This window comes from Carettochelys insculpta, chromosome 6 (assembly GCF_033958435.1).
Source record: "Carettochelys insculpta isolate YL-2023 chromosome 6, ASM3395843v1, whole genome shotgun sequence".
NCBI classification, from domain to species: domain Eukaryota; kingdom Metazoa; phylum Chordata; order Testudines; family Carettochelyidae; genus Carettochelys; species Carettochelys insculpta.
Genome location: NC_134142.1, coordinates 33,977,444 through 33,993,725, shown reverse-complemented (window position 1 = coordinate 33,993,725; position 16,282 = coordinate 33,977,444). Strand labels below are relative to the sequence as shown.

At 40.5% G+C, this 16,282-nt stretch overlaps 1 protein-coding gene across 5 annotated transcripts in view; it reads left to right on the top strand.

Annotated features, from left to right (window-relative positions):
* The window catches only part of TTC8 (tetratricopeptide repeat domain 8), a 65,420-nt gene that overhangs the window by 32,096 nt on the left and 17,042 nt on the right, over nucleotides 1–16,282 (top strand). For all 5 annotated transcript variants that reach the window (XM_074998763.1, XM_074998764.1, XM_074998765.1 and 2 more), the window contains 2 exons: nucleotides 1,450–1,494; nucleotides 15,047–15,132. In XM_074998763.1, coding sequence (XP_074854864.1) covers nucleotides 1,450–1,494; nucleotides 15,047–15,132 — 131 coding nt within the window. The remainder of the gene's footprint in view (nucleotides 1–1,449; nucleotides 1,495–15,046; nucleotides 15,133–16,282) is intronic.

Here is a 16,282-nt window from a genome sequence, read left to right as displayed (position 1 = left end):
CCAAACCCTTGGAGATCAATATTGTCTAGCAACATTACCAACACTTCTACTGGGCTCTTAGAAGACATTTAGAGGTAAATTAGAGCTAAATAACAGCAAAGAACACTGAATGTCAGTACAAATGGCTGTAAGCAAACTTTCTGGGACCATGGGAAACTTGGCCACACCCATAATAAGTGGTCAGCCTGCTAACTAAATTTATGCAGGACTATGGATTTTTGCTGGATGAGAGAGTGACAGAGTAGAGAAGTTCAACCTGTATTTAGTTTTGTAACACTAAATATTCATAGCCATATATGTCTTCAGTCTTATTTAAACCTCTTAGGTTTTTGGCCACTGTATCATTTTGGGTAAATATTACAAGCAAATAAATCATACAAGAAAATGTTTGCTTTTCAGTTTTAGGTTTACTCCTTCTCACTTTCATTGAACATTTCCTTATTTTGTATTCTAAGAGGAAGTAATTAGTGACTTATCTACCTTTTCCTATACCATTAATTTGTACGTCTCTTTTTACATTTACCTTTAATCACCTTTCTATAGAAGTTTTTTCTGGGCCTCTCATCGTTCTTTGCCCATTTCTGAACCCCTTCTTTGCTTTTATTGTATTTATTTATTAATGGGGTAACTAGAATCAAACTCTTTATATAATAGCAATAGACCATTTTCAGTATTCATCGTCCCATCCCTTATACATCTTAATTAATTTATTTTTAACCCACTGCCACATATTGAGCAGAAAACGATGATCTGTCTTTCGGTGATATCTAGATATTTTCCTGAATTGTTTCAGTTAGTTTAGAACCCATGAATATGTGAGTGGTTTATATTATTTCTTCCATGGTTCTGTGTCTTATACTTATCATAAGACATTAGTCTCCGTCATGGTCAATCACACATCTTTCAAAGGCATTAAGTTCACTTTAAAATTCAGTTCAGGTCAGAAAAAAATCTTAGTAAAAAAAAATCAGGATTTTTTCCCCCTTCAGCTGTTCTTTCTCCTCTATATATTCAGTCTTGACTGGTTTTTTTTTCTGTCCCCTCAAATCAAATACATCTATGATGTACTGAGGAGTCAACAGAGGTGTAAAGATTGAGATGTTTTCTCTTCTGATTGTGCATCTGTAGATTTGTTTGCCAAGTTTCAGATTCAGAATCTTTTTAACAATGATAATTTGCATATGTGGAAGAAAACAGTAAATCTGGACTTAAATACACTGTATTATTAATGACAAAATAATTCTTTCCTGCCAACACAGTGCACCAGTAGATCTTGTTAATCTGACTCATAAGTCCATTTCATATTTCTGTAGGTTATATACAACTGTGTTGGATATTTTAGGGTGGTAATTGGTGATTATTATATTATGAAAACTCAATGTTTATTATATAAGATATTAGTGTTTCTTTTTTCCAAGCATGATAATGTCTTAAATTTTCTTCTGATAGGCATTGTTTGAATACATTTTTCATCATGAAAATGACGTTAAGACTGTAAGTAATCCATATAAATACATTTTTATTTGTGTTAAGTCTTATTCTGTCATGTCTGTCAGGTTTCAGCTGAACTAAGGCTTCTAGAATTACTTTACTTCTAAGGAAAAAAAGTGTAGGTTTAAGAAACTTTTTTGTTACAAGCATGAAGAAGTCACCAGGACTAAAGTTTTAATACCTTTATTTTCAAAAGTAAAAATAGCATAGGAATATCATAGAAGTTAGATGGAGGAGACTGTTCAGCAGGACCCATGAATTCAGTGACTTTGCAGAACTTGCTGCAGAAATATCCCTTGCCCTAGAATTGTGCTCCTCGATCACAGCTTTTATATATAATAAAGTTAAGTTTGTCTCCCTGCCTTAAGTTGTAAAGATAACCTCAGTGTGAGCCACGTGCAAACCTATACCTGTCTATTTCAACAAAAGCCCTAAAACAGTCCCTGAGAAGTCTCCAAGGCTGTTGGAATTTTATTGTTGCAGAGAGTCACCCTCCACACCCCAAATATAGCACAGAATTCAGGTTGGGGCGGCGGTAGGCAGGGTTCTAGAATTCACAATTTTGCTGCAGCCATGTGCTGGACATTCTGTTTGTTCTCCCTGGCCAGCTGGGACCTACCTGCAACTGCTCGTACTCTACATCTTTTTCTACAAATAGGAATGAATTGATTACAGTGTGTGCTCCCCTTCACTGTTATACAGAGCAACAGGGTAGTAACAAGGGTGAGGTGACTGAGGCACTCACCTCAGGTGCCACAGCTCACGGGGCGCAGTTAGCCAGCTGGGTGGCTCCATCCAAGTGTCATGTTGCTCTTAAAGAGCCATTTGCAGCTTGTTACACTGCTGCCTCCAGATGACTCCTCCTCTACTCCCTTCTTGCCCTTCCTTGCCTTGCCTGAAATGGAACTCAATTTAATTGATTTAATGGCTGGCTGTTAAACCAATTAAATTCACTTCCATTTCAGGCAGTGTGGCAAGGTAGGGAGTGCTGGTGCTGCAGATGGCAGCAGAGGGGGAGCCACATGGAGGAGGAGGAGAAGGTAGAGGCAGTAGTCGTGGTGACTGCAGCAATGCACCAGAAGTGGAGCGGGGGGAGCAACTTGGAGGAGTGTGGTGTTTAAGCCAGGGGGCAGGTCTGGGGAGCGTGGGGTCCGTGGGAGTCAGCAGGGGTACAGAGTCCATTCCTGGTCTCCTTCTCCTTGGCCACCATGCCAGCCAGCCGCACGTCTCCACTGCCCTGGAAGGCAGGGGATGGGGTTAGCACCAGGGCAGCAGCTGGAGCAGAGACACCTACAGGAGAAGAGTGGCTCCTGGCCAAGCTCGCGGTGCCCCCTCCTCATGCTTCCTACAATGTGACCTTCCCTGGCATTCACAGCACCCTCCCAGCTCTGTATGTGAACCCCTCCCCATGGTGACCTCCTCACTTCTGTGTTACTCCACCCCAGCCTCTGTGTGTGACCCCCCTCACCCCATGTTACTCCACCCCAGCCTCTGTGTGTGACTCCCTAGCCTTCAAGCATGACCCCAGCACTCACATCCTCTGTGACCCCCCCACCCATTACCTCACCTCACAGCCCCTGTGACACCTCCAGCCAATCCTCCATGTGTGACCTCCAGCACCTCTCTCCTCCATGTGTGACTCCCTACCCCTATGTTACCCCAACTCACAGCCCTTGTATGACACCTCCATCCTATCCTCTGTCTGTGACTCCAGACCCACTCTAGTCTCTGAATGTGTGGGATTTAAGCGAGGGGAAGAGCAGGAGCAGTTTGGGAATGAGTGTCTTTCCCCAGCACATCTCTGATTAACTATAATAAAATTAACGTATTTTCCCTTTTCCTACAAAATAACAACTATGAATATACAAAAGTGAGGGGGCACAATTTTTATATTTTTGCCTCAGGTGCAAAATTAGCTAGTTACAGCACTGCAGAGTCAACCCAGTGTTGGGGTGAGTGAACCAGAGCTGGAGTTTGGTTTGCAGTCCTGGAGTGGCAGGAGTTAGAAGTGCACTCTGGGTATGTGGACTGCCTGGAAAATACAGAGCAACTGGGGCCTTAGGAAACAAAAAACTCCACAAGCTTCTCTCCATCCCTCCTCGGACACGCCCAAGGTGGTGGAAAAAGGTTTTGATCTTCATTGCCTAAACATTACTGAAATTAGTAATGCCTATAGAGCTGGTCCAAATAATCACTGACAAATTGTACATCAATTTGTATTTTAATCATAGTATCATAGTTGGTTGATGTGTGAGGAATCTTTCATGAAAATATACTAACAATGCTGAAAAATGCTTGATAATAAATGCAGTAATGCTGATGAAACATTTCTGCAGACTTTAGTTACTCTGTAGTGAGTAGTACACTGGGCCCTGTCTGTTTATATTGTATAGTTAATCCTGTCTGTAAGATTTGTTCCCCCACAGTGTATTCAGGCTTGTTTTAAATGTCAGTAGTGACACTTGTAACATTTTCCCTGTGTAGAATATCCCAGAAACTATACATTTTATTGTTAGGCTGAAAACCAAGAAACGTTTTGCACAGTGTTAAAGTCAATCCCTTGTTGCTAACAAAGTTTTATCCCATATAGGCTACGTCTACACTAGCCCCAAACTTCGAAATGGCCACGCAAATGGCCATTTTGAAGTTTACTAATGAAGGGCTGAAATGCATATTCAGCGCTTCATTAGCATGCTGGCAGCCGCGGCACTTCGAAATTGACGTGCCTCACTGCCGCGTGGCTCGTCCCGACAGGGCTCCTTTTCGAAAGGACCCTGCCTACTTCGAAGTCCCCTTATTCCCATGAGCAGATGGGAATAAGGGGACTTCGAAGTAGGCAGGGTCCTTTCAAAAAGGATCCCCGTCGGGACGAGCCGTGCGGTGGCGAGGCGTGTCAATTTCGAAGTGCCACGGCCGCCCACATGCTAATGAAGCACCGAATATGCATTTCAGCTCTTCATTAGCAAACTTCAAAATGGCCATTTGCGTGGCCATTTCGAAGTTTGGGGCTAGTGTAGACACGGCCATACTGTCCCAAGCAATTCTATCCCTCTCTTCATCGGCGTGTGTGTGTGTGTCCGTATGCGCACTACCGTGAGTGCACCAAAAAAGCACAGCTAGGCTGAGCATAAGTGGTGGCTCAGGCAAGGGTCCACTAGTATGTGCCAGCCTGGACCACCTCTTAGTTGTGTAACTAGTTAAGCAATGATTACAAGAAAAGACATAGATTGTGTAGGTGTGCATCAGAATTGTTTTCAGATTAAATGCTCTGAATTGTTTAATTTGCCACTAAATTATGTCAGTCATATGCTGTCTGCCAGTTTAATGGCACAGACTTCTCTTGACAGGATTGAATTTTAGCCTACTAGTATCTAAAATATAACCAGTAAATGTAAACATCTGAAGTGTCAAAAAGAAACAGAATGTATGACCCGTTAATTATTATTAATTTATTTTGACATCAAGAAAGTGAAATTTTTTTTCTGGTGCCAATAATTGAAAAAACATCATTTGCCAACAGGAACTCCAGTCCACCAGTGACAAAGACCTTATGTGGTATGGAATTACTTAGACATGCTAAAATGAAATTAGCACAAAATTAAAGTGAAAATATATCACTCAACTATTTCAGTGATATTAACAGCAGGATCTCCAAAGCTGGAGTGGCAAGTTCTTGGGGCACAAGTCATATGTTCTGAGTAGTGCAGTAGAGTTTCGGAAATTTTATGGAAGTAGCATTTTGGAGTCCCTGAATAGGATTCAGAACTCTTCAGTTTTGGCACAGATCTCAGTAACTGTGGTTGTATCTTTACTTTCTAAGTTCTCATAGGAAATACTTTTATTGCTCAGTTCACAGTATAGGTTGCACTTATGGTACTATATTTTAAATATCTAATTTTTAATTTTAACAGTTTAATATTCCACTCTTTATTTTCCTTTTTCATTTGCTTCTCCTCTTATTTGTAGTGTTTCTTCTCATACATATCCATGTCCAACTCCCTTTTCTTTGTGTTCATTATTTCATGTTTAGTTTCTCCCTTTCTTAATGATCTCTCCCTCCTTCTCAAACCCCCTCAACATGTTCTCTTATTCATTCATCTCAGTTAAAAAACCCACAAACAATACGATCCAACTCTTTCCATACAGTCAAATGCGTTTACCCCTTACTCACCTGTCTATCTTAGTCACTTCACTCAGTCACTGACCCACCTCTCCCTGAGTTGGGCATACTTGATCACCCAGCAATGAAGGGCAGGGGTATCCTGGCAGCCTAAGATGACCCTTTTGGAAAGGGATGAGGCCTGGAGGCTAGTGGTGCCAAGACCTGAGAAGCTGCCCCCTGGGTGGGAGAAGAGGAGGACCAGCAATATTGAAGAGCCACTGTCCAGGCAAGTTTCCTGCACCCATGGACCAGGAAGAGCAGTTTGTCTAGTTGGTTATGCACTCAAGTAAAGGAAAACTGCACTGTAGACCTGTCCATGTTTGTGGGAGGGGAAAGAACAGACTACTTCTGCATCTTATCCACAGTTGCCAGGTAAACTAAACCTGAAACTTTTTGAAACATTGTCTCAGCATAGGGTCTCCTGTTGTGAAAGCAGAGTTTTATTCACTGTTGAGGAACCTCCTCCTGGCAGGGTGCGGGGAACAGCTCTTGTCCAGTCTAGCACTATCGTCTGTTCACTTGCTCTGTGGGCCTTTTTCTCTTGAGGTCTCAGGGTGGTCTGTCTTCATGACTGCCTCCATCTAAGTCACTATACAGTTTAACATTTCCATGGTGTCAAAATCCCTCCAGATAATCTGTCCAGGTGCTATCTCAGGCAGTCCTCCATGCCAATTCCAATTCCACATGGTTGGTAGGAGAACTGAAGCCCGTCTGCTAGTGTGGATTTTAGCTCAGGGACTTTGTAACCATCAAATAAGCTCTACACAATCTCTGCCTTTCTGCTGTTTCCCTGAGTTTCTTCCTACTCTACATTTCACAGGCTTTCTTCCTGCCACTCCTCTGGGTGAACCCTTCCTGAAGGACTAGGATCCCAGGGCTTTTGCTCCTTCCTGAGTCTCCTCTGGCCCATTTCTTTGAGTTCAGTGAATGTGTTCAGGGCCCCCCCACCTCCCCAATAACGGTCTTCTGCTGCAGACTTCCTGGTTTCATACAAGCTCAGCTCCTCCTGCCCAGCTGGGCCTCATCATCAGTTAGCCTTTGTCAGTCATTGGCTCTTCCAAAGCTGCAGCCCATATGGTTATTTGGCCTCTTCTGAGGTACCTTAAAACCCGCAAGTGCTGATGTGGTATGAACACCCTTATTATACTGGTCTGCCTTCTTTGTGCCTATACATATACCTTTAGCTGTATTTTAAAAAGCATATTGTTTGCTTGTGCCCAGTTTAACATACAATCCAGGTTACTCTGTATCAGAGTATCATTTTCCAGCCCCTCTAATTTCTGTGTTATCTGCAGACTTTATCAGTGATGATTTTGGTTTTTTTTTTGCAAGTCATTAATAAAAATGTAAAATTGTGTAGGGCTAAACAATGATCTTTGCTGACCCTTACTAAAAACACTTTTTCAAAGATGTTATCCTGACTACACCGAGACTTATTTGGTGTACAGCTTTTAATCTCTTTACTGTTTGCCAGGTTAATTATGTATGTTTTTAGTTTTTTAATCAAAATGTCTTGTAGTACCAAGTCAGATACCTTACAGAAATCTAAGCATTTAACATCAAAACTTTTACCTTTGTGAGCCAAAATTGTAATCGCATCCAAAACAGATATTCAATATTATTTACAAAAGATGTAGAAGTATTAATAGAGAGGAGTGTTTCTTTGCTTGCATTTTGCCCAACTTGGCAGATTTGTACTGTGTTTTTCTGCAATATAATTTTAATAAATAAGTCTTAAGCATTTTTCATCTCCATTTAGTTCTTAATCACTCCTTGGCCGTGTCTACACTAGCCAAAAACTTCGAAATGGCCACGCAAATGACCATTTTGAAGTTTACTAATGAAGCGCTGAAATACATATTCAGCGCCTCATTAGCATGTGGGCGGCAGCAACACTTCAAAATTCACACAGCTCGCCACCACACGGCTCGTCCAGACGGGGCTCCTTTTCAAAAGGACCCTGCCTACTTCGAAGTCCCCTTATTCCTATGAGCAGATAGGAATAAGGGGACTTCGAAGTAGGCGGGGTCCTTTCGAAAAGGAGCCTCATCTGGACGAGCCGTGTCAATTTCAAAGTGCCGCGGCCGCCCGCATGCTAATGAGGCGCTGAATATGTATTTCAGCGCTTCATTAGTAAACTTCGAAATGGCCATTTGCATGGCCATTTAGAAGTTATTGGCTCGTGTAGACATAGCCCTTGAAGTACTATTGAGTTTATCTATTTCAATTAAAGAATATAATTGTACAGTTGTATGCAGATGTGATTACATCTGCACTGTATAAAGTATTCTATCTGTATTAATAGCAAATGCACCAAATACCCACTAACTCTATGTGTTTTTGAGATGGGAGTGGAGAAAAGCACAGTATTTAATACTTCTAAGGAAGAAAAGCATCTAGTGTCCCTTTATTTTACTTAAAGAAAAATGAATGCTTATTCTTAGTGTACAATTAGTCCTCCTTTATTGCTGTTCTCTCATTTCCTCTTGGGATCATTCATCAATAACTGACTCTCTTTAGGCACTGAATTATTCTTGATTTTCATTTTGTGGACTAAATACTGTGGGCTACATATCAGCGACAATGGGGCAATTTAAAAGCCTTACTCAGACATTGTTCATCATTTACTGAGCTCATTTCAACTAAACAGTGAAACACCAGAGTCTGACGTGGCTTGAAAGATTAGTGATGCACTCATTACAATTTGTCTTACGGATCAGCAGCAAATATATGCCAGTTAGTAATCCTATCTTGTGATGTTGCCTTGGTATTTGCCAACTCCCAGCAAAGCACACTGGGTGAGTGAAGGAAGCCACATTGTGTTCTATTTTTATAACTGCATTTTTTATTAAGTCAAAGAACATCACCACCCACTGTGGCTGCAGTGCTTGTTACCAAAATATTCTGAGATCATTTCTCTTCAAAAGGATTGATTGCATTTTAGCCTTTTCTCCTTTTAATACCTATTCTGAGTACATTGTGAGCAGCCATGTAATTTGACATCTTATGTACTCCAATAAACACAAATTAAGGGAGGTTTCAGTATGAACTGCCTTCCGGAATTTTAAATCTGTGCTCCGTACTCCACAGTTAAAGCGGCTTTTTTTTTTTTCTGTTAAACACCTAGGCCGTGTCTACACTAGCCAGAAACTTCGAAATGGCCATGCAAATGGCCATGTCGAAGTTTACTAATGAAGCGCTAAAATACATATTCAGCACCTCATTAGCATGCGGGCAGCCACGGCACTTCAAAATTGATGCAGCTCGCTGCCGCACAGTTTGTCCAGACGGGGCTCCTTTTCGAAAGGACCCCGCCTACTTCAAAGTCCCCTTATTCCTATCTGCTCATAGGAAGATGTGGCCTGCTGCCTTTAAAGCAATCCTAATTGTGCTAGCTACAGGAGCAAACAGCTGGGAATAAAGACACAGAAACACTTGTCACTTTATCTGAAATGCCAATAGTAGGTTGACAAACAGATAAAGGTTGCACCTCTCTAGTTGAGCATCCTCAGGACCTGACTGGTGCCAGACAAGAGAATTTGGATCAGCAACCAAAATAGCAAGAAGAACCATTTTTCCCAATTTGGTTTAAAAAAAAATTATTAGTTCAAGAGCTTCAATGCATGTGAATACAAAATGGTCCTTCATAAATAACATCAAACCATACTTTTTGTAACCCTTATTTTAAAAATGGTGCGTACGCAATGATTTGTAATGTGATACAGGATGTTCACAAACTTTACATTTTCTATTGCCACATACTTTACATAGATGTTTCTCCCACTGTCTTTTTTACTGTCACCCCCATACCTTCTTTCTCTCTGGAGGATGCAAGGGGAAGTAATCCAATGTTTTGAGATCACATATTGTTTTCTAATTATATATAAGTTGTCTGGTTTTGGACTTTTAGACATTCACTGCTTATTGAAAATAATCATGAGAGTGGGTTTTTTGTTTTTGTTTGCTTGTTTTTCCTTTAATTATAGCATCAGGAGCTAAAAAGTAGTCCTTAAAGAGCTGCAGGTTGCAGACCCTTGGTCTAGCACATTACCAACACTTCCACTGCATACTGGGCTCACAGAATACAGTTAGGGGTAAATTACAGCTAAATAACAGCACAGAACACTGAGAGCCAGGACTGGTGGCTGTAAGCAAACTTTGAGACCACAGGAAACATGGCAACACCCGTGATAAGTGGTTACCTGGCTAACTAAAATCATACTGAATTATGGATGTTGCTAGATGAGAGAGTTTCAGATTAGAGAGGTTCAACATGTCATATTTTTCTTTATAGTAGACATAACAGCTTTACTAGATTATGGTAAAAAGAACAACCAAACAAAAATCTCACCAACACCTGTAATGGGACAATTCTCCACTGTCCCGTGGTTTACATGGAGATATACATCTATCAGAAAGCTGGAAGGGACCTTGAGAAGTCATCAAGTCAAGCCTCTTGCACTCATACAGCAGGACCTATCAACATCACTGGCAGATTTCTTTTTAAAATATAACCTGCCCCAGAACCTTGAAAGGCCCTCTCAAGGATTGAGCTCTCAACCCTGAAATTACAAGGCCAGTGCTCTAACCAATGAGAGATTCCCTCCCTGCTAACTAAAGTATTAGGTACTCTGATAAGAAACTTCTCTAATACTCTGATAAGAAACTTTCATTTCTGATTTGTGTTTCTATAGTTAGGTTTTTTTTTCTTTTATATATAAAACAAACTGTTGAGGAGAGGGCTAGGTCAGTGTTTTGAGCATTGGCCTGCTAAACCCAGGGTTGTGAGTTCAATCCTTCAGATTGCTATTTAGGAATCTGGGGCAAATAGATTGGTCCTGCCAAGAGGGCTAGGGCCTGGACTCAATGACCTCCCAAGGTCCCTTGCAGGTCTATGATGTATGTAGCTCCATATATTTATTTATTTAATATAGTTAAGAAGAAATCAAGTCAATTCTACATCAGAAACAATGAGCACATTTAGAGCTTCATAACATTTGAAAAGAGCTCTTTAGAATATTTCCAATGGTACTGCTATAACAGAAGTGTAGCTTTTACTCTGACATCTTTTATGTTCTGATTGAAAATGGAATTTGACAATTCTGCAGCTAGTATCTGCTGTAGCCTTTCAATACAGTAAAAATGTGATTCTATTAACACAGCATGCCATGACCTGAAATCAGAGATTAAAGAAAAATAGAAACTGGACTTTCTTTCTGATTTTTTTTTAATCTGTGGAAATATGATCCTTCAAATGGTCCCTGTCCTAGCAAAGTGTGCTGAATAGAATACTTACCCTGCAAACATTCCTAACTGTGGAGGATTAGGAGGGGGAGAAGCTTTTCCATTGTTTCCATGCTAATTTTCGGTTTTATGGGAAGCAGAATTGTAGAATACTAAAATACTAGAACTGGAAGGGACCTTGAGAGGTCATCTAGTCAGTCACCTGCAGTCATGGCAGGGCCACACATTACCTAGATCGTGGTGGGCAAAATATGGCCCATGGGCCGTATCTGGCCCACCGAACACTTGGATCTGACCCCTGAGCTGCATCTGGCCTGCATACTGCTTATATCCTGCTGGCAGCAGGGACCAGGAGCTGCAGGCTTTTTCAATAGCAGTAGGATCCCCAGGAGATGCGGTCATGGTTGGGGCTGGGAGCCATTTAAATAGCAGCAATTTAAAGGGCTCTTGGTTTGCAGCTCCCAGCTCTCAATGCTACTGTGTTGACTTGCTGGCACCTGAGGTTCCTGCAGCTATTTAAAAAGCATGCAGCTCCCAGCCTTCACCTCTACCCAGGCAATGGCCTATAGATGTAATGCAGGCCAGATGGAGCCCACAGGCAGAGGCCAGCCTGTGAGCCGTATCTTATCTGCCCCTGCGAAAGATAGTGAATAATTTCATTAATTAGAAAGTTGTGACCCCTGACACCTTTCCAGAATTCAAGGAGTGCCCCTCTCAGCAAAAATTATTTCCCACCCAGATCTAGATCATCCTTGGCAGATGTTTATATAGCCTGCTCTTAAATGTCTCCATCAATCAAGATTCCATAGGCAACCCTGGCAGTTAGGAAGTTTTTACTAACCTCCAACCTAAACCTCCCGTGCTTCAATTTAAGCCCATTGCTTCTTGTCCTACCCTCAGTGGTTAAGAGGAATAATTTTTCTTCCTCCTTCTTAGAACAACCTTTTAGGTACTCAAAAGCTGTTATAGTGTTCCCTCTCAGTCTTCTCTTTCCCAGACTAAACAAACATAATTCTTTCAGTATCCCTCATAGGTCATGGTTTCTAGATCTTTGATTATTTTTGTTGCCCTTCTCTGTGTTTTCTCCAGTTTCCCACATCTTTTTTGAAATGTGGTGCCCAGAGCTGGACACAATGCTCTAGTTGAGGCCTAATCAGCGCAGAGTAGAGCAGAAGAATTAATTCTCTTGTCTTGCTCACAACACTGCTGTCAGTGCATCCCAGAATCATGTTTGTCTTTTTTTCCAAGTGTCATACTGTTGACTCATATTTAGCTTTTGGTCCACTATGACCCTCAGATCCTTTTCCTCAGTTCTCCTTCCTACGGAGTCATTTCCCATTTTGAATACATGAAACTGATGGTTCCTTCCTGAGTGTAGTTAGTACTTTGCATTTGTCCTTATTGAACTTCATCCTGTTTACCTGAGATCATTTCTCCAGTTTGTCCAGATCATTTGGAATTATAACCCTGTCTTCCAAAGCACTTGAAATGCCTCGCAGTTTGCTATCATACGCAAACTTTATAAACATACTCTCTAAGCAATTATCTAAATTGTTGAAGATACTGAACAAAACCAGTCCCAGAATTGATGCCTGCAGAAACACACTTCTTATCCTCTTCTAGCATGACTATGAACCATTGGTAACTACCCTCTCAAAATAGTTATCCAAACAGTTATGCACCCACCTTATAGTTGTCCAATCTACATTATATTTCCGTAGATTATTAATAAGATGATCATACAAGACTGTGTCAAATGCTTTTACTAAAGTCTAGTATACCATGTCTACCACTTCCCCCCTTATCCACAAAGCTTGTTATCCTATCAAAGAAAGCTGACAGGTTGATTTGATAGGATTTGTTCTTTACAAATTCATTATTTATCACCCTGTTATCCTCCAGATGTTTCCAAAGGGATCCCTTAATTATATACTCCATTATCTTTCCTGGCACAGAAATTAAGCTGACTGGTCTGCAGTTTCCTGAATTGTCATTATTTCCCTCTTTATAGATGGGCATTGTATTTGCCATTTTCCAGTCATTTGGAATCTCTGCTGTCTTCCATGATTTTTCAATTATAGCTAATGGCTAATATACCTTGCGTATTCTAGGATGCATTTTGTCAGACCCCGGTGACTTGAAGGCATGTAACTTTTCTAAGTAATTTTCGACTTGTTCTTTAACTGTTTTAGCTTTTGAACCTGCCTCCTTTTCTCTGACATTCACTACTCTAGGCATCTAATCATGTCCAATCTTCTTGGTGAAAACCAAAATAAAGATGAAGTCAAGCACCACAGCCATTTCCACATTTTCTGTTATTGTTTTTCCCTCTTCATTGAACAAAGGACATATACAGTCCTTGGTCTTCCTGTCATTTCTAATATATTTGTTGAATGTTTTCTTATTATCCTTTGTCTCCAGCTACACTGAGCTCATTTTACATCTTTGCTTTTCTAATTTTGCCCCAACATACTTGTGTTATTTGTTTATATATATATATTTTTTTTTTTGTAATTTGACTTAGTTTCCACTCTTTGTAGGACTCCTTTTTGATTTTTAGATTGTTCAAGATCTCCTGCTCAAGCCAGGGTAGTCTCCTGCTATACTTCTTATCTTTTCTATTCAGGGGAATAGTGTGGTCTTGCACCCCTATTCATGTCCCTTTAGAAAACTGCCAACCGTATTCAATTGCTTTTTCCTCTTAGACTTGCTTCCCATGGGACCTTACTTACCAGCTCCCTGAGTTTGCTAAAATCTGCTTTTTTGAAATCCATTGTCTTTATTTTGCTGTTCTCCCTTCTACCACTCCTTAGAATTACTTGAACTCTATCATTTCAAGATCACTTTCACCCAAGCTGCCTTCTACTTTTAAATTGTCCACCAGTTCCTTCCTATTTGTTAAAATCAAATTCAGAACAGCCTTCCCCCCGAGTAACTTTCTGCACCTTCTGAAATAAAAAAAAATTCTCTAATACATTCGAAGAACTTGTTGGATAATCTGCGTCCTTCTGTATTACTTTCCTGCATAGTTAAAGTCCCCCATCGCCACCAAGTCCTGTGCTTTGGTTGATTTTGTTAGTTGTTTTTAAAAACATCCATATCCACTTTCTCTTTGTGGTTAGGTGGTGTGTAATAGGCCCCTCCCATGACATTTTCCTTGTTTTTTTTAAATCCCTTTTAACCTTCATGGGGACTCCCAGCAAGCCTTGTCTTGTATGTCCTCAATCTTAGTCCAAGTGTGTATATTTTAATACATAATGCAACACCATCTCCTTCTTTCCCATTCCTATTCTTCCTCAGCAAGCTATACACTTCTATACCAATATTCCAATCATCATATATCCAACCAAGTCTCTGTGATACCAACAGAGTCATAATTGTGTTTTATTTACTAGCTTTTCAAGTTCTTCCTACTTATTCCCTATATTTACTGTATTTGTATGTAGACAACTAAGATACTGATTTGATTTTGTCCCCAAGTTTTACCATGTTTCTCCTTTATCCCTGGTATTGCAGCTCATACCCCCTTTCCCCCCGACCTCCAGTTTCTTACCTGTCTCCCAGGTCTCCATGTTTTTCACTTACCTCTGGGTTTTGCTTACCTGTCATTGTCAGACCTAGTTTAAAGACCAAAGAAATCACTGTTTGTCATTATACACATGAGTGCACTGTACTCAAGTGATCCAGGTGGAAAGGGACTGATAATCACCAAAACCAAGAAAATTTGTTCATTATATGAAGGAGAACTTCATCAGCACTTCTTTTTTTTTTTTGAAAAAAAATTAAGCCATTTCTAGTAAATTTTCTCCCTTGATGGGAAATGTGAAATGCTTAGACTTATGGAATACCTTACACAATCTCTGCAATCTCATCCCTTGTTCTTTTGCATTTATATAACTATTAAAAAAGCATATATGATTACATCCTGCTGTAATCTTTTCAAACATTTTATGAAATATCTTCACAGAAATAAGACACTAATCCTCCTGTGATCTACATGTAAAAAACAATGTCCATATTATGAAATTATATTATTTGATATTTGTATATTTTGCTGTTCTTTACTGCTTGTATTCTTCTTTGATATTCTTTGTTCAAACTTGGAAATGCTCATTTTAAGATGTGGGTGTGTGTTTGTGTCTTTTTAAGGCTTTAGATTTGGCAGCACTTGCCACAGAGCATGCACAATACAAGGACTGGTGGTGGAAAGTCCAAATTGGGAAATGCTACTATAGGTAAGTGATTTTTCTATTCTTTAGTGATTGATTGTGATATGAGGAATATGAACTTTACTTTTTTGTAATTGTATGGTATTTTCTAAGTTTCAGGTTCAAAGTGTGCCAGTCTAAGAGGTATTTGTAGAGTGAATAGCTATGGGGACAGTGATATAATTCATAGACTTGGTCAAAGTTGGAATTTCTATTCTGCAGGAAATTACAAAAGTTATTCCATTTGAAGCCAAAAAAAAAAGTTTTCTAGAAGGGAAATAAGTCATGAAATAATCAAAGCATTTCATTTAGAATAGTTTAAAATAAAATTAATCCTGGAAACAGTTAATTGACTCACGTGAATCTGGCAGTCTGGAAGCCTTGATTGACACAGCTGAACCACAAGCATTGGAGACTGGACTTAGAGACTTCCTGCCACAGAGATGGAAGCAAGCCCCGATCTGACTGACACACACACAGGCTTCTGGTCCCATGGCAGTGAATATGTGAAATTGGGTGTGCCTGCTGTTGCTGCCATGGAGCTATCAAACTCAGAAGCCATGTTTTTTCCCAGCAGTCAACTGTGTCAGCTGGCCTGAAGCCTGCAGTGAAGGCAGGATTCCATCCAGAACCTGGTCTGCGTGTCACCAGAAATTCAATTAGGTGGTTTCCAGAGACAGAGGCGTCAGACTAATCAGAACTCCTGGGGCCAATTAAGAACACGTTGAGACTGGTTATAAAGGGCTTCTCTTCTGTTAGCTGTGTAAGGCTGCTGCTACACTACCATTCTCCCATCGAAGGTGCCACAGTAATGAAGCAATTCAAAGCAGGCTAATGAGGCGCTAACATGCATATTCAGAGCCTCATTAGCATAACGAGGCTACACAAACAGATTTTGAATTGCAGATTGACACTGAAGACGGGGGCAGCTTCCAAATAAGTACCCAACTTCAACATTCCCTTACTCCCACAGAACTAGATCAGAGTAAGGGAATGTTGAAGTGAGGTGCTTATTTCGAAGCTGCCCCATGTTCACTGTCAATCTGCAATTCAAAGTCTGTTTGCATGGCCTCCATTATGCTAATGAGGCACTGAATATGCACATTAGTGCCTCATTAGCCTGCTTCGAATTGCCTCATTACCATGGAACCATGTTAGTGTAGCAGCAATCTAGGTG